This window comes from Rattus norvegicus, chromosome 3 (genome assembly GCF_036323735.1).
Source record: "Rattus norvegicus strain BN/NHsdMcwi chromosome 3, GRCr8, whole genome shotgun sequence".
Taxonomy (NCBI): domain Eukaryota; kingdom Metazoa; phylum Chordata; class Mammalia; order Rodentia; family Muridae; genus Rattus; species Rattus norvegicus.
The window spans coordinates 110392413-110410960 of record NC_086021.1 but is presented as its reverse complement, the minus strand read 5'-3'; the positions used below and the strand labels follow the sequence as shown (position 1 = coordinate 110410960).

General features: G+C 48.1%; 1 protein-coding gene and 1 long non-coding RNA gene across 2 annotated transcripts in view; one reads left to right on the top strand and one right to left on the bottom strand.

Moving 5' to 3' along the window:
- The window catches only part of Abtb2 (ankyrin repeat and BTB domain containing 2), a 153817-nt gene extending 152528 nt beyond the window's left edge, over positions 1 to 1289 (bottom strand). Inside the window, 1 exon segment of the mRNA NM_134403.2 lies at positions 7 to 1289. Within this exon segment, the coding sequence (NP_599230.2) occupies positions 7 to 889 (883 nt within the window). The 5' untranslated portion in view covers positions 890 to 1289.
- LOC120101613 (uncharacterized) lies at positions 1139 to 2907 on the top strand. Its single transcript, XR_005502311.2, has 2 exons — positions 1139 to 1278; positions 1878 to 2907. It is a non-coding gene; the product is annotated as an uncharacterized LOC120101613 (long non-coding RNA).
- The last annotated feature ends 15641 nt before the right edge of the window (positions 2908 to 18548 follow it).

Sequence of the window (18548 nt, the reverse complement as noted above, 5' to 3'; positions counted from 1 at the left end):
GCTTACCATTGGCGTTCTTGCCGCAGATGAGATGCTCATAGGGTTGCAGGACTCCCCAGAGCTCGGCATCGTTGTTGATGACCATCTCCAAGGCCTCAGCGGATACCTCTCCGCCTCCTGCCCCTCCGCCATCAGGGCTCTGACTCGCCAGGACCCTAGCCCGGATCTCCTCCACCAAGTTCTCCATGCAAGCCGTAAGCGAGATGGCCGCATACTCATGGATGCGCACGGAGATGCGAGTGTCCACCATCCAACGGAAGAAACGGCCCACGGAGAAAGTGAGGCCGCAGCGTGCCGACTTGCCGCGGCGCAGCCCATCGCCAGCGCTCATGCTATAGAGGGACAACGCCTTGACCGCTGCCAGCGCGCAGCTCTCGGCCAGCGCCCAGCTGTGCACCAGGCGCACCGCACTCTGCACCTCGAAGCGGGTACACTTGGCGTGCAGCACGCTTAGGCGCTGCGCCTCCCGGGCCACGCGGATGAGCGCCCGGCGGAGGAGTCCGGCCAAGCGCCTCACAGCCTCGGCGGAGAATGAGGGCAGCCTCCGGCCGCCGACGCTTTTGCGGAGCACCCGAGCCACGTCTCCCTCGGTCCAAGGGAACTCCTCTAGCTCCGGGAGCCGCGGGCAGCGCGAGAAGAGGTCGGCCACTTCGGGATCCTCGGGCAGCACTGTGTTCACCGTGTCCCAGCTGTTGTGGCGGCTGTTCATGGAGCCGGAGTAGCACCACCAGGCCGCCCCGCGGTGCTGCGGCGCCGAAGAGTTGAGCGCCTGCGAGTTGGACTTGGAAGACGAAAGGCTGAGCGAGCGGCAGGAGTCGCCGGCCCCATACCCGGAGTCCAAGGTCAAGTCCTCCAGAGTCTTCAATGTGGAGCTGTACGTCCCGGCCATGGGGAGCCTCCGCGCGCGGCCTCGCCGAGCGAGGGGCTCTCACTGTTCCATGCCCACTTGCCCCGGGGAAGAGGACGGAAACCAGCTCTAGGCTCTCGGAGGCGCCCTCCCTGCTCGCCGCGCCGCGCCTCGGGGCCGCAGCATCGCCTGCGCACAGGCCGCGGGGAAGGTGGGCGAAGCTCTCAGCCGGCCAGAGCCCGACGCCGTCCGCGTCCAGCCGCGCCGCTGTCAGCGAGCAACCTCTCCGCGCTCCTCCTCTGAACTCCCGCCGCCAGCCTCAGCTTCCCTTACCGAGCGTCTAGAGCGTCCGTCACCACAGAGAAGGAATCCCGAGAGAATGGGGCGGTCACCGAAGAGCGAGGCGCCGGCTATCCGTCCCGGACCAGCCGGTGAGAAAGCGCTCCACAAACTTCTACTGGGCGCGGGTTACCGACACAGATAGGTCCACCCGAGCAGCCCGCATGCAAATACACCCGGGACCGTTCACCAATCATCAGCCACGCCGGGCAAAGGCTGTGCCAATGGTTTCCGAGAGGGGCGGGAAATATGCAAATCTTACTCGTCTTGGAGTTGGAGGTTGGGCGAAACCTCTTGGCTAGGAGGCTGAGGATGGGTTGTAGTGGGTGGGTTGGAGCTGAGGAGGGGAAAGAACAAGCGAGCGAGCTAGCAAGGAGGTGGGGCACAGAGACCCAGAAAGCAGGGGGAACCCAGAAAGCAGGCCCCAGCGCTGAGGACTATGTGCTGTCCCTTTCTCACCTTCTAAGCTTTAGACTTAGGCAGACAGCTCCTTGTGAAGCTGTGAGCAGCCAGCCCAGGAAAGTGGGAAGAGAAAACCGGGAGGAGACCCTACCCACCTTTCTAGTCGACTTTCTACCAAGCCCCTCCTCCTTCTCTTTTGAGAAACGGAAAGCTATTTATGCTTGGAGGGAGGGGAAGCACCTCTGCTTCTCTTCTCAAATCTGTCTGCTTTTGTTTATATTGCCTTTAGGCTCGGATCGGAACAGAATGTTTTAAACTGGGACCTGAAAATGGCCCGGCATCCAAAGGCCTGTGATCACACCCCTGTGTAGGTTCATACCTGTTTTCCAAGGATTACCTCGGAGGTGGGAGTTCTAATCTAAAGAATGCACGACTTCCCTATTACTGGTGTCCTGTCAGAAGGACCCTTTTTGTCCGAGGTGGAAAAGGAGTGCCTGAAGAGGAACCAGATGAAAAACGAGGACCTGCACTGAACGCCTCCTGCATGCAGGTGTTCCCTTTTAAGGACTTGCTGGAGTGACCTGCGGGTCGGCAGGTCTTCTGTCCCCTCGGGACTCGGTGCCCCCTGGGTACAGTGAATTGCTGCCTTTCAGCAGCGCCCAGGTGCACCCCAAGCGGCTCGCAAGAGAGCTACTGATTGCACAGATCCACGCCCAGCTCTCGCAGGACCAGCTGCTCCCCCATAACTATTCACACGCACGTGCACAAGCGTGCACCAGCCCCCTCCAGCAGAACTGCAAAATCAAAGCGCGGATTGTGCACAACGTTCGTCCCAAGTCCTCTTCGCCAGCTCCTGAATGGCTCCTTTGTGCTGTATTTTACAGTTCTGACCTTGGGCCGTGAGTTGGATACGAACTAAAAAAGTCTGGTTTGTCTCTTTCCTTAAATTAATGATCCCTTTCCCCGTAAAACGACTTTTTATTTGGCAGTTTTACTTAATTTTTCCTTTCCTGGAGTACATGAGACGTTGCCTCCTGATGGTTAGAATTGGAAACAGAGTCAAGGACGGAAGCACTGTGCATGGCATAAGCCATCAAATTAACAGAGTCACATTTTATAGAGGCGAAATTAGAAGTCAAATTAGAGGTTCAACTTCTCAGAAAACACGAAAAACCGTTTGATGGATTTAATACCCATTATGAGAAATATAATAAAGGAAATATCGTCCTCTAGTGGATATCTACAGGAAATAAAGTTTTTTTTCTTTGTTCATTTTCTTCAAAAATAAAGGCTTGACTGGAAAGGTACATTAACTAAAAGGGTGATTTAGAGTGCTTCTTACACAAAATATGGGATATTTGTATTGATGTATTTAAGTCACACGATGACTTAAAATGCAAACATAAATGTGCCCAGTTTGGACTGGGTGTGGTTATTCATGTCTACAACCTCAGGACTGAGGAGATGAAGGAAGCAGGAGGACTTCCAAAAGTTTGAAGCCAGCCTGGGTTTTGACAAACCAAAAAGAGGAAAAAGAGAAACGCACTGAGAGAAAAATCCTGGAGTTTCATGGATGTTAAACTGCCCCACAAGGGTTCTAGACAAATAAATGGATTTCTCTAATCTATAGCAAAACAAATCAAGAGAAGAAAAAGCAGCTCTACAAATTAAAAGATATTTAGAAGATACATCAACCAATCACAAGCTATAGAAGTTATTTATGTTTTTATTTAAAACTTAATAAGCATTGGGTCAGAGAAGTAGGTCAGTGAGTAAGAATCCACAGTGCCTTTGAAGAAGACCCAAGTTCAATTCCCACTACCCACATTGGATAGCCTGTAACTCCAGCACCTCTGGCCTTCATAAGCACCTTCACTCACACACACACACACACACACACACACACACACACACACACACACACACACCACCTAGATCTAGGATTGCTCATGCCAATAGTCATACAAAGGTAATCCTTGGAAATGTTTACCTTGGATGAAATCTCCTATTTTGTTATTTAAAATATAAATAAAAAACAATCTGGAGATTAGAGTACAAAATGCCCTAAAATTTATCTTGAAAGTGAGGCAATTATAATCTGAGCTATCTAAATATAAGTCAAACTGTTTTGTGAGAAAGGTAGATTACAGCCTGAGCATTGAAGAGTGGCAAGGGCTTAGGTGTTTGTGGGTCCTCATTGACAAACTTAGCAGATGTGTTAGCTCCTGTGTCCTCTTGACTAGGTCAACGTGGGTGTAAAGTTGGAGTATGATAAACTTTAGGCTAGTGGGCAAATAGATAAGACTGCATGGCACAAGTTAAAGATATATAGATATAGATATATATTTGTGTGTGTGTGTGTGTGTGTGTGTGTGTGTGTGTGTGTGTGTTCTGTCTACATATAGAGCCTGCATGCCAGAAGAGGGCATCCCATTTTTGATAGTTGAGAGCCAACATGTGATTATTGGGATTTGAACTTAGGACCTCTGGACTCAGAAACTCAGGCCAGTACTCTTAACTGCTGAACCATCTCTCCAGTCCCTTTTTAAAACATTTTAATTTTATAAGTGTTTTATCTGTGCACCACGTGTGTGTCTGGTGCCTACAGAGGACAGAAGAGGGCATTGGATCCCCTAGAATCGGAGTTACATGCATGCATACACACACACACACACACACACACACACACACACACACACACAGAGGCTGATATATGCATCCTGGGAATTGAACCAAGGACCTTTGGGAGAGCAGCCAGTGATTTTTAACTGTTGAGCCATCTCTCCAACCCAGAGTAGGACAATTTAACACAAAGCCAGGCTGTTTGTAGGGAACTTGTTGAACTCTCATGCTCTCGTGTACTTAAGAATTTGTGTCAAGGAAAGTGGAACTGATATCTGAGCTGAGATTTGTCTGACTCATTTCTGCTGAAGAATTCAGGATGGCTGCATCTCTCTGCCTACATTAGAAAGGGATTCCTAACCAATGATGTGAGGGTTATAAGTGGTCCTGGGAGGCAGAGGGTTTACAAACTACCTAAAATTGCCTAAAACATCCTAACATGAGTACTAGTTGGATCTGTTCTGGATAAAGTGGGTGTATGTAGTACTGTCTGATAGACCTCTCTGATAATGAAAATGTTCTGTCCACCCTGCTCAATATAAGAGTCACTTACCACATTAATTTAACCTTATTGATTTAGTTCACCTCTTAGGACCATTAGCCCTTTAGAGATTTTGGCAAAGACCATGGACCTGTGCACTCATTGCTGAATTCAAGGTTAAAACTAAATCAGGTAGAGTTAAAGATGCTGTAAGAGCTTGAGGATAGAAGAGCAGCTTCGGCACACACACACACACACACACACACACACACACACACACACACACACAAAGGCTCAGGGAAAGTGGAGGCAGTGAATGTATTACGCCAGAGATGGCTTGAATTCCAGAAATCACGCCTATGGGGACTTGACAGTGCTGTGATCAGGCAACTGGTACAAGACACTTTCAGAGTGACTGACAACAGGTCATACAACTCTGGGATGAGGGGAAGAAGAGGAGGACATTGCAAAGTCAAATCAGGGATCTAGATATGGTTACTGTGAGGTCCACGATGGAGCTGGACACAAGTTTAGAGAGTGAGGACAAAAGTATCAAACAATGTGACCTCAAATCTCTGATGGGCCGGGCTGAATCTCCCTGCCTATCTTGTGTAGGGGTGGCAGGCTTGGTCTGAGAATATAAGATAAATCTGGGCTCATGCTGTTAGTTGATAAGGCCTGAGACTCGGTGAGAAGGAACCCAGAAGTAGGGAAGATTTGCTTGCCCCACACTCTTTTCACCATGGTTGCCTATCACTACATGCCTGAAGATGGATGACCATTTAACTGCATGCTTTTCAAACTGCTTAGTTGAGAAATTATTTTTCTAGTCTTACACAAAACATAGTATGAGTAACAAAAAATACTAGGTTTGCTGTCGGGGTGTGATAAAGGGTTGAGCAGAGAATGTTGAGCCATGCCCACTTCATTTTTAGGCAGCCTGTGAGGAACCTTGTCAGAGCTTTGCCCTCTAGGAAAATTAACCAAGAGAGGGTCACCATCTCTTCTTTGATTCACCACCCAGGTTAGTGCACCTAGGGGAGAGATGATGAACAGAGAAAAACACCTCATGCAGAAGCAAGGAGAGCTGAAAGGGCCAGTAGGTAGGAAGGGTACATCAACACAGAGTTTTTTTTTTTTTAAGATTTTATTTATTTACTTCATGTATGTGAGTACACTGTTGCTCTCTTCAGACACACCAGAAGAGGGGATCAGATCCCCATCACAGATGGTTGTGAGCCACCGTGTGGTTGTGGGAATTGAACTCAGGACCTCTGGAAGAGCAGTCAGTGCTCTTAACCGCTGAGCCATCTCTCCAGCCCAACATAGAGGTTTTATTGTTGACAGAGAACCAGTGGTGTGTAAGCTGCTTTTATCTTAGGAAGTCCAAAGAAGCCTAGACTTGTCACAGGCATTTCTTTTATGATCTTCACAATTAAAGAAAAAATGGTCCTCTGTATTCACAGGTTCTGAATCTTGGGTTCAACCAATTGGTATATAGAAAATAATCTTTTAGTGTCTGGGAAGATAGCTTGGTCAGTAAAGCACTTACAAGCACAAAGACCGGAGTTCAATCCCCAGAACCTACATAAAACTCCCAGTATCATGGGTCTTGTTTATAATCCCAGCACTGGAGGGATGGAGACCAGAAGGAACCTGATACTTGCTTGCCAGCCAGCCTAGTTGAGTCAGTAAAACCCACGTTCAGTGAAAGTCTGTCTAAAACACTAAGCTGAAGATAGAGAAAGATACTATTGATTCCTCACCCCCACCTAAATGCATATGAACACCTACACATATGAACACTCACACATATGAACACCCACACATACACACGAACATCCATTTATGAATATATTACCTAGTCAATAATAGGTTTCTCCACCAGGGTCATAAGTCAATTCAAGCCGAATCAAGAGTATAAATGTAGGTTTATTGAGAGTCAGTTCTCAGGAGGGTTCAACTATCTCACAGGGAGAAGTCAGTAGAGTCTTGCACCTGAGCTAAATCAAGGGGATTTTATAGAGTTCAGGCAAGGAATGATGATGTGTCACCTAGGAGGTGGAATTATGACTATATGGTCAAAAACTGAGGCCCTGGGCTGGTATTCTTGGGTGGGTTCCCAGCTGAGGAGTGATGATTTGTTAGCCTGAAGCTTTCTCTGTGCAAGTGTTGAGAGTTGAGAGAAGGAGGACAGACAGGATTTCCCAGCTTGTGTAGAGGTGAGCAGGCATTTTTCTCTTAGTTGGGGTTTTACTGCTGTGAACAGACACTATGGCCAAAGCAAGTCTTATAAAGGACAACATTTAATTGGGCTGGCTTGCCAGTTCAGAGGTTCAGCCCATCATCATCAAGGTGGAAGCAGGGCAGCATCTAGGCAGGCATGGTGCAGGCAGAGCTGAGAGTTCTACATCTCTGTCTGAAGGCTACTAGTGGAAGACTGACTTCCAGGCAGCTAGGGTGAGGGTTTTAAGCCCATGCCCACAGTGACACACCTACTCCAACAAGGCCACACCTCCTAATAGTGCCACTCCCTGGGCCAAGCATATACAAATCATGACAGGTTCCAACACACACACACACAAGCACACACACACACACACACACACACACACACACACACACAAGCACGCATGCACACACCTTTAATCTTGTCATTTTATAAAACAGTTTTGAACATGTTTGGGTATGGGTATGGAAAAGTATCCTAGAAACAGTTCCTTAGATATGGAATAATGACTATAATTTGAAACAGAACCTCCATGGTGACTATGGGAAAGGAAAATATTCATTTCCCCAATACATGCTCTGTTTATGCTCATGAAATATCCCATGCAAAAAGAATTATAGGTTTGGGAAATTTTGCATTGTCTTTCTAGTATGTTCTTGACAAATAATATTTTATTTAAGACTTTGTTTGCATCTAACTTACTCTAGCCCAGGTTTAAATAGAAAGAGATCCCCCACCCCTGACCTGGATTTCATGTATGCTTGTATGCAGGTAGGCTGTTGTGTAACAGAATACAGGGAGATGCTATACACATCTACTCACCCCAGACCAGGAGCCCACAACAGACCAAAGTGCAGCTTGGTAAACCATTAAATTTTTTGGGGGTTATTTACAGGAATATTAGTGGGGGGTTGCTTAAAGGAGCAGAAATGATTCAGATAGCTACATCACCAAAGCCCACCCAGCATAGATGACAGCTCACAAAACTGGGAACCTGAAGGGCAGCACACAGCCTGCAGGCAGCTCAACAGTTTGGAGGGTGTCTTTTCCAGTTAGTCTAAACTTCTAGGCTGATTCTAGGCAGCACAGCTAGTTTCTGCTCTTCCCAGGCACCTAGTCTGGTTCAGAGTCTTCTTCCTGGTTTTGCTTGTCTGAGAATCTTCTTTGTGGCTTGGGCACTCTCAGCTTTTATTGTTTACTCTGGCAAGGAGGGGTTAGTAAAGTCTAGTCAATTTCAGGAACTTCCTGAATCTGTTTTGAGGTTTGTTTGTTTTTTTTTTTACCATCCCTTTAAGGAGCTTCCTACAAGGTAAAGTGTTTCAATCTAGGAAGAAACTGTTACACAACAGAGTCCTGAGGTTAAAATTTGCTGTTAATGGGTTGGGGATTTAGCTCAGTGGTTAAGCGCTTGCCTAGCAAGCACAAGGCCCTGGGTTTGGTCCCCAGCTCCAGAAAACAAAACGAAACAAACAAAAACAAAATTTGCTGTTACTGTTTTGTTTATTTATTTGTTTGTTTGTTTGTTTGACTTTCCATCACATATATTAAGGTTTGCTTTTTGGCTAGTCTGGTCAGCCAGTGGTGATAAAGTATCCTTATCTCCACCTCTCCCAAGCCAGGATTGCAAGTGGGACAACATGCCCACCTGGCTTTTTTATGGTAAGTTTTTGAGGTCCAACTTTGAGGTCCATGCATGTCATATGATCACTTTACCAGCTGAACCATCATTTCCACAGCCTAAGAAACCTTTCTTTCCAAGCCCTCTGTGGTTACTCTAAAATAATGGATACTTTCAAATTAATTTTAAGGACAAAAGATAGGCCCCACCCCCTTCATGTGTCTACTTAGGTAACTATCGCAGAAATCCAGTGACCTACCTGGATTAGAACAGGTCAGGGCTCACCATCCGGCCACTGACAACACTGATGTGCTGTATACAACTAAGATTCTGAAGGTATTTCTGATAGGTTTTCTCCACCAAAGAAATAAGTCAGTTCATGTAAACTAAGGCAATTAAAGGTTTAAAAAAAAAAAAAAGGCAGGTTTATCTGGGAATGGGCTCCGGGGAGAGTTCACCAGTCTTAGGGGACCGGACAGGGGTGGTGGGTGAGAGTGATGGGGTGGGGGTAGTCCTAAGCAGACCATGGTGTGGAGTTTTTTATAGACTGAAGGCAAAAGAAAATGTGTCTGCCACACACTGGGCTTGTGTGTGTTCTGCATTCTGAGGGGATGGCCTGGGCTCATGGCTGGTGACTTCAGGTGAAGGGGGTTGGGACAGGAATGTCAGGAATGCAGGACTGGACGATTTTGGCACCTTTTCTGTTTGGAGACTTTCTGAGTGGGTCGGGCTGGAGAGAGAGGGAGGCCTGGACCATGTTGGGGAGGGTTACAAGTGAGGAACTCCAACTAAACATCCTGATCTCTTTGGATGTATGGGTGCCAGTTCATGTCTGGCTTCTTCCTGCTCAAAAGGGACTGCATTAGGTGAGGGAGTCAGGAATTGGTGGGTTGGTGCTCAGCCGGAAGTTTGGGTGAAGAAACATGTTTGACCGTTACCTGGGAAACCTCAAGACTGTTTCTGGAGAAGGCAGAGGAGGAGAGGGGCTGGGGTGGGGGTTGGTTAAAAAGAAAAAATAGGCAGATAAAAATGAGGGGTCCTCATTATTGGGACAAGCCATTGGAAAAGGAGAGACTGCCAACAATTGGGGTGAAACGCCCCAGTTGTTGTATAGACCATTCATCTTGGGTGGGTGCCCTCTTAGTTTGAAGAGGTGGTACTAACACTGGTGTACCAGGAGTTTGGCACAGTGAAAGGTTCTTTCCACCAGGGCTCTAGAGACTTGGGAGATAGTTGCTTGAGGAGTCCTAGGTTCCCCGGGGAGAGTGAGGCAGACTCAGGAACAGTTGGGTTCTCTGGCACGGGAGCAGGCAGGTGCGGGTAGCTCTGTCATCATGCAGAGAAGAGACCATAGGAAGGAGAGGTAGAGTAGGTACCAGGCTAGCAGGGGGTTTGGGACAGGAAGTGATGGCTGAGGAGGAATGGCCTCCCATACGGGAGTTCCAAAGGATTTAAACCTGTTAGGGTTGGCCCGGAGGCAGATAAGGGTTATGGTGAGGAGGTAGGGCCAAGATAACCTGAGCTCCAGAGAGAGTTAGTAGGCTGCTGTTTGATGAGTCTGTTGGCTTTCTCAACCTTTCCAGAGGACTGTGAAGGGATACGGAGTTTCCAGGAGACGTTGAAAGCTTCATACAGGAACTCATTGACCACTGAGGTGAAGGCTGGACTATCGTTTGTTTGAGTGGTCTGCAGCACGCTGAACCAAAGAACTATGAGCTACTACGTCCATCAGTGTTTCCCTGGAGGTGGGGACTGACTCGATCCAATCAGTAAAAGTATCAACAAGGGTTAGGAGATAGCCGAGCTTTTTATAAGTGTGCATGTGGGTGGAGTCAATCTCCCTGTTTTGCCAGGCTGCTATACTCAAAACAGGTGCAGAGGCTGACGGCTCTTGAGAGCCCCCTGCTGGTTGGTCTTGGCACACATCTGGAAGGAAGTGTGGCCCTGTAAAATGTGGGCTCGGAGGTCAGTGGGATCTAGAAATTGGAATACGGTCTTGGGGCTGATGTATAGTGGTGGACATAGAAGAAGAGAGAAGGCACCTGCCTTGAGGGAAGAAGGTGGTTATTTAGGTAAAGCGGAGGAATTTGTTTTTCCCCTTTCTAGATGGTATTGAGGTTTGTAGGAAGATGTCAGGAAGAGGATGTATCCTGTGGGTCTAGAGGAGGTGAAGGCAAACCCCAGGCTACTAAGTCAGCTCTGACATTACCCAGAGCCACTGCATGGAGGTCTGCTGCCCCACGGCAGTAAATTACAGCTACCTCTGTTGAGAGTTGGAGAGCCTCCAAAAGTTTGGCCATAAGGGGGCCATTAACAATGGGTGTGCCCTTGGTGGTGAGGAAGCCCCTTTCCTTCCAAAGGAGTGGGTATGGGCTATTAAGAAGTCAGATTTAGAGTCAGTATAGATGTTAGCCCATTGGTTCTTGGCTGCTTGTAGCACCCTGCTTAAGGCAATTAACTCAGCCTTCTGTGAAGAGGTCGCCCAGAAAGGAGGTTTGCCTCAACTGTTTCAGTGGAGATAACCACAGTGTAAGCTCCCTGGTGGTTTCCCATCTGTCTGTGAGAGAGTTCCATCCATAGAGGATAAGTTGGGGTTATGAGGACCGGAGGAGGGAAAGAAAGGATTCAAAAAGTCTGAGAAGGGCTGGAGAGTTGGCTCAGAGGTTAAGAGCACTGTCTGCTCTTCCAGAGATCATGAGTTCAATTCCCAGCAACCACATGGTGGCTCACAACCATCTATAAGAGATCTGGTGCCCTCTTCTGGCCTGTAGTTGCATACATGCAGGCAGAAAGCTGTATGATGTATACATAATAAATAAATAAATAAATAAATAAATAAATGTTTAAAAAAAAGTCTGAGAAGCAATGGATGGAGTATATACTGTGATAGGCTGGAACTGGGTGATCTTGAGAGCTACCTGGGTGAGTTCTGTTGATGCTAGAGCTCTCAAGTGTGGCAGTCATCCACATAAGGTGGGAATCTAACTGTTTGGATGAAAAGTCTATGGCCTGACGGGAGGGCCCAACAAGTTGAGCTAAAACACCTATGGCCACTCACGTCCTCCCATCTGTTAAGAGGCGATAAGTGTGGTGGAGTCTGGGAGGGCCAGGGTGGGGCTCACTAAGAGGGCATCCAGCAATGAAGAGAACTGACTACCAACTGTGGCTGGGAGGGTGAGGGGTCTCATTGGGGTGTGTGTGGCTTAGCTGTAATAGCAAAATTGGGAATCCAATATCTGAAGAGCCCCACCAGGCTCAAAAATAAAAGAATCTGGTTTGCTGCATGGGGTAGGGAGGGTGTCTGCAAGTCCCACAAGGCTTGGTCTCAGTCAGAGGTGAGGGTCTTAGACCCTGGGCTGAGTTCGACATCAAAGTACACAACAGGAGACAGAAAGACTGGCAATCTAAGGAACCAAGGTAATTTAGGAGTGAGGCAGTAAGGGATGCATTGTAAAATGTCATTTACATCATAAAGAAGTGCATTAGGCTTAAGGTGTACAAAGGAAAGATCTCAAGCCAAAGTTTGGCCAAAAATTTCGAGGACTGTTCTGGAATCCCTGAGGGAGACCTGTCCATGAGAACTATCTCAAGCCCATGTAGCAGGGTCCTCCCAAATGCAGGCGAAAAGAAAATACAAGTCAGGGTGTAGGGGACAGTAAAGGTGCCCTTCGGGTCCAGGATGGTAAGTGGGAAGTTACAGGAAGGATGTTAGAAAGAAGGGTGTAACGGTCGGTAGTACCCACAGGGCGGGTTGGGATTGCTGCCCCATTCTGTACTCAGCAGTAGGCCCCAGAGGGCGGATGCACCGGGAGAACGGAACTGTTGCGAGGTGAGTCAGTAGGAATCAGGAGTCCCTGAGATAGAAGGCAGGTAATGATAGGCTTGAGACCATGGCAGTTGGTTTCAGAGATAGGAAACGGGTCTGGAGGGGAAGGAAGAGGGGTCCTTAAGGTGGATAGCAATTAATTACTGATGTGGAGATAGCCCATACTTGCGGCTGACCAGATTCTGTAGGATAGGGACAGAGCCGTCTGGGGTAGAGTTCTATGAGGCAACAGAGAAAGAAGATGGGAGTCAGGGAGGTTAGGGGGTCAGGGAAAGGGCAGCTCCAAAGCGGCTGAGAATATCACAGCCAAATGAAGGAACGGGGCAGACCAGCATGACCGGAACAAAGTGTGAGAAGAATCCTCCTGCAAGAATGCAGGAGAGTAACAGGGTCTTAGGAGGAAAGGAGGAAGTTCTGTCCACCCCTGTGACAGAAATTGGTGGTGGGGCCGTGGGACGGAGTGTGAAGAGAAGGCAGCCCCTGTGTCCATCAGGAATGAAATGGACTTACCTGCTACCTGCAGCGTTACCCTGGCCTTGGCAAGGGTGATGGATGCCCCGAAGTCTGAGAGCCATCAGTTCTCCAGCAGGCCAAGAAGCTCAAAGGCTGGAAGGCTCTGCGGTGCCTGTGCTGGTGAAACTGGGCCTCCGGGGCTGGGCACAGAGGATGAACCTGTATCGGGGAGTTCTGGCTTCCAGTGGGCAGGGCATGGCCTGGTGATCTGCTGAGGGTTTGGGTAGTTTTGAGAACAGTGTCCTTCCTGGCCATATTTCAATCAAGTCCTTGGTAGAGTTGACTTAGGCTGGACCCTGGCAGGATGGGGCCTGTCACACCTCACTTGTTCCCTCTGCTGAAACATCATTGGCCTCAGGGCAGCTGCCAAGGCTTGGGCCTGAAGCTTAGCCTTCTGCTCTAAGTCTTTTTCATCTACTCCTGTGTGGGAGTTTGGGGACCATCCTCAGCCCTTTTTACTTTTTTTCCCAAATATATGGCCATGACTGAGAAATAAAATGTGTAGTGAGGGCTCTAGCTCTCACTGTGGAGGCTAGGTCCAGGTGGGTATAATGGATCATGGTCTCTTGCAATCAATTTAGAGAAAAATGGCCTGATTTTCGTCCAATTACTGTGTAATTTTGAGGAGTTTATCAAAGTTAACAACTTTATTTGAGACTGATTCCATCCCTTGAAGGAGCCAGTGGACCATGAGATTCCTCCTCTGGTGGCCATCTTGATTTGGCTGGGCTGGTCATTCGAACTGGGTTCCATAGCTGGCACTGCTGTGCCACCCACGGGGACTATATTGTCCACTGAGTGGGTCTGCTCTGCATACTGCCCGGTGGCTGCCTGAACCCATCCATATTCCTCAGGAGTGAGAATGGAAGCCTGTATGATATAAAGGTCGAGCCGTGTTTGGTCATAGGCCTGGCAAAGGTAGTGCAACTCTTTAATATAGGCAGATGGGTTGTAGAGGAGACTAGCTGCTTCTCAGTCTGAGAGACTTCCTGCTGGGAGAAAGGAAAGTGAACTGGAACAAGCCCCTCAGCTCCTGCTGTGGGAGGAGGGAAGAGGTTGGGGAGGAGGTGGGTAAAGGGGAGGTGGTTGATTACATGGAGGTTGTGGCGATGAGGAAGAAGGGGGACAGTGAGAGAAGAGACAGAGGAAGGAGGTAGGTAAGGGAGAAGAGGCTGGTCCTTGGCTTATGTCAGAGGGGAAAAGAGGGGAGGGGGAAGAGGGGGGAGGAGGAAAGAGTGGGTGAAGGGAAGAGGGCTGGCTACTAGGTAAGGCACATAGTGATGTAACAGGAGAAGGATCAAGTGGGAATGGGAAAGGGGGAAGCCAATGACTCAGGCAGCTCAGTCATGGCAGATGACTCAGGGTCCAAGTCTCCCCGAACTTTGGGGTGCTGTAACCATGGCCAACAAGACTTGGGCTGTCATGCATTGACTACAAAAGAGGGGCAGGAGTGCAGTTCCCCAAAAACCTGAACTTAAAGGGAGCTCAGTCCACTTGCCCATGAGCCAGCAGGAAAATCTGAAGGTCATGGAGAATGTTAAAGTCCAGAGTGCCTCCTGGTGGTCATTTAGATTGGTTACCTAGTGTGTTCTGAGGTCAGGCCACAGAGCATTTTGGACACAAGTTCTGAGACAAACCCAATTTAGATACATTTTGCAGCAGATAGCCCAAGAGCATCTAGGGATCGATTTTAGACCTGGCAGTGTTCGTCTTCCCAGTCTTTCCCAGGACCTGAAACTGTGGGCGTGATAGCCTGGGGTCAAAGGTTAGCCTCAGAAGAAAGTCCTGGCCTTTGTTTTGGAATGGGTTAGCCCTGGTGAGGCTGTAACATGGCAGAGAGCCCGTCCCAGTGGGACCCAGAGGATTAGGCAGGCGGCAGCTGGGAACGGGTTACTCCCCCAGTCCAAAGTCGATCCATATGGGGTGGAGAGAAAGACAAGGGGAAAGAGACAGTCCCCAGGTGGCCAGAAAGGAAGGACCCAGGCCACTGGGTTAGGGGCTCAACTCCTCCAGGGTTCTCAGCACCCAGGTGATAACAGGTTTTCTCCTCTGAAGATAAAAACCAACTCAGCTGAATTAGAAGTAAAACAGGCAGGTTTACTTGGATTTGGGCTCGAGGGGGATGAGACTAGAAAAATCCACAGGCACACTATTGCATGGAAGTTTTGTTTTTCTTTTGGGGTGGGGGCGGGGGCTTTGTTTTTGCATTTTAAAAAATATTAATTCTTTTATTTATTTAGATTTCAAATGTTGTCCCCCTTTCTTATTCCCCCTCCACAAGCCCCCCAACTCCTTCCACCTCCCCTTCACCTCTAAGAGGGTGCTCCCCCAACTCCCACCTCACACCTCTAGCATCCCCCTTCCCTGGGGCCTCGAGTTTCCATAGGACCAAGCGCATCCCCTCCCACTGAGGCCAGACAAGGCAGTCCTTCGTTACATATGTAGTGGGGGGCACGGACCAGCCCCTGTATGCTCTTTGGTTGGTGGCTTAGTCCCTGGGAGCTCTGAGGGGTCTGCTTAGTTGACACTGTTGTTCTTCCTATGTGGTTGCCATCCCCTTCAGCTCCTTCAGTCCTTCCCCTAACTCTTCTATTGGGTCCCTGGGCTCAGTCCAATGGTTGGCTGTGAGTATCTGCTTCTGTCTTAGTCAGGTGCTGGCAGAACTTCTCAGAGGACAGCTATACCAGGCTCCTGTCTGCAAACACATCTTGGCATCAGCAATAGTGTCCAGGTTTGGTGTCTGTGCATGGGATGGAACCCAAGGTGGGGCAGTCTCTGGATGGCCTTTCCTTAAGTCTCTGCTCCATTTTTTGTCTCTGCATTTCCTTTAAACAGGAACAATTCTGGGTTATAAAATTTCAGATGCGGGTGGCCCCATCCCTCCACTGGGGGCCATGTCTATCTACTGGAGGTGGTCTCTTCAGGTTCTACCTCCCCTCTTTGGATATTTCAGCTAAGGTCATCCCTACTGGGTTCTGGGAGCCTCCCACATCCCTGGTGTCTGGGACTTTCTAGTGGTTTTCCCCATTCCCTACCGCACACTGCTGCATATTTCCATTCCTTCTCCTGGCCCTCTAGACCTCTCTCCTGTCTCTCCCCACACCTGTCCCTGCCTCCCTTTATTTCCCTCCCCCTCCCCTGTCTCACCCAGATCCTTCCCTCCCTCTGCCTCCCATGACTATTTTGTCCCCCCTTCTAAGTGGAATTGAAGTACCTGCACTTGGGCCTTCCTTCTTGTAAAGCTTCATATGGACTGTGAGTTGTATCATGGATATTCTGAACTTTTTGGCTAATATCCACTTATCAGTGAGTACATACCATGTGTGTCTTTTCGAGTCTGGGTTACCTCACTAAGGATGATATTTTCTAGTTCTATCCGTTGGCCTGCAAACTTCATGATGTTCTCCTTTTTAATAGCTGAGTAGTACTCCATTGTGTAAATGTATCACATTTCTATATCTATTCCATGTGTGTTTTTTAATTTTAGTTTCTGACTATCATAAATAAGGCTACATATATAAATGTGAACATAGTGGAGCACGTGACCTTGTTATATGTTGCAACATCTTTTGGGTCTATGCCCAGGAGTGGTGTTGCTGGGTCCTCAGGTAGAACTATTTTCAATTTTCTGAGGAACTGCCAGACTGATTTCCAGAGTGGTTGTACCACTTTGCAATCCCACCAACAATGGAGGAGAGTTCTTCTTCCCCACATGCTTGCCAGCATGTGCTGTCACCTGAATTTTTGATCTTAGCCATTCTGATTGGTGTAAGGTGAAATCTCAGGGTCATTTTTATTTACATTTCCCTGATGACTAAGGATGGTGAACATTTCATTAAGTGTTTCTCCGCCATTGGAGACTGTTGAAGGAATATGATGTGTCTGCCACATGCAGGGCTTGTGACAGGGTGGGGCTTGTGACAGCTGAAGTGGGTTGGGTGGTTGGTGACTTCAGGTGAGAGGGGGTTTGGGACAGTTGTCAGGAATGTAGGGCTGGGCTTTTTGGTGCCTTTTCTGTTTGGGAGGTTTTCTGTGTGGGCGGGATTGGAAAGAGGGAGGAATGGAATTTGCTGGTGGCAAATTCCATGTGGGGGAGGGGCAAGCCCAGGACTCCAAGGGAACCACTTCCACCCACTAGAAGGACAGAGGTTGGTTGAAGGAGGGATGGGGGAGGGGAGTAGTGCTACACCAGGCATTTTAGGATTCCTAGAGCAAAGAGGACCTTAGGTGGTTGTAAAGAAACATTCCACCCAGTAGGAAGTTAACGTTATAGCTTCATCATCAATCCGCTGGAGCTTGAAGTTTAGGTAATAAACTGGATCAAAGGACAAGACCTGGACAGAAGTACCCGGATATCCTGGCAGTGGCATTGCGGCCCAGTTCCAACGTGTAGATGTCTCATGAGTAGTTGTTAATCGTGACCAGTGCTCATCAGTTATGCACCACTCTCTACACAGTTTCCAGAGTAAAGAGTGGCTTTCACTCCAACTCTGTAGGATTTGCCAAATGTTCATTTTTGGCAACTCCGCTCTTACTACAGATCGGAAGTCCTAGGCTTCCCATCTTGAAGGTCTTGCTTCCATAAGTCTGCAATATGAACAGGCAACTGCTTTGAACCGAATTCCCAAGTGATTCTTATTAGATAAATTTGAGAAAGGCATTTGCAGAGCACCTAAAATCTTAACAGTGCTATTCCTAAGGCCCCACCTACAGAGCTTCAGTCAACGGGTCTCCTAAGACCTATGAATCCTTTTAACCAGCAGTCTTACACCACTGGTGTTGTGTTTTATAAATAAATTTAAAGAGAAAAAAGAAAAAGAGGAGCCAAGGATATGTTTTGTAGATCTTTGGTATGGTGAGGTGGGAGGGTATCCCCCTGAGGTATAGTGTGTACAGGTATAGTGTAAAATAGACTTTATTTAGGGTTTGGGAAGGGGAGATGAGAAGGGAGTAGAGGCAAGAAAGAGAGGGAGAGGTCAGGCAAGAACACGTGGAGGGTGGGGAGGGGAAAGGGGAGAGAGGGAGAAAGGGCCGGGGAGAGAAGAGTCAAATAAGGGAGGGTGGGCAGCTCCTTTACAGCTCCTTTCATAGTAAGCCAGGAATTACCTGACTATTGCCAGGTAACTGTTGGGCACAGCCTAGAAGGAATGCTAACAACTGATCCAGGCTAGCTTGCTTTCTAACAAGCAAATTTGGGTACAGATACAAGCCAGCATGTGGTGCTACAAAAATATCACCTGAAAAGTCAAGTTATTTGCACACGATCTGAAAGTACGACCATTTTCAATCACCCCTGATGATAGATCTGGGACCAAATCATTCTTCCTATTAATGAATTCTTCCCCATGCCTGAGGACAGCTTTGACTTTGAGTAAGGAAATTCAGCATCTAGAATGATTATACACAGTCGCAGCACAGAGATGGAAGAATTGCAGGTGGGATCAGAGGAAATGGCCTTCAGTGCAGACTTCCGCCTTTTTAGACTGCTAATGTAGGATTGGTTTGAGAATAAGGAACACATTTTGGTGATGTGTCTTAACTTAACAGTGATAAGTTAAAATTTTAACCACATTTTGGTCTGTTTTTAAACACTCCAAATTAAAGTAAGGAGTCAAGAGTCCACTGAAGCTGTTAAAGGACATTAGGGATGACCCTGACGCACAAGTGAAT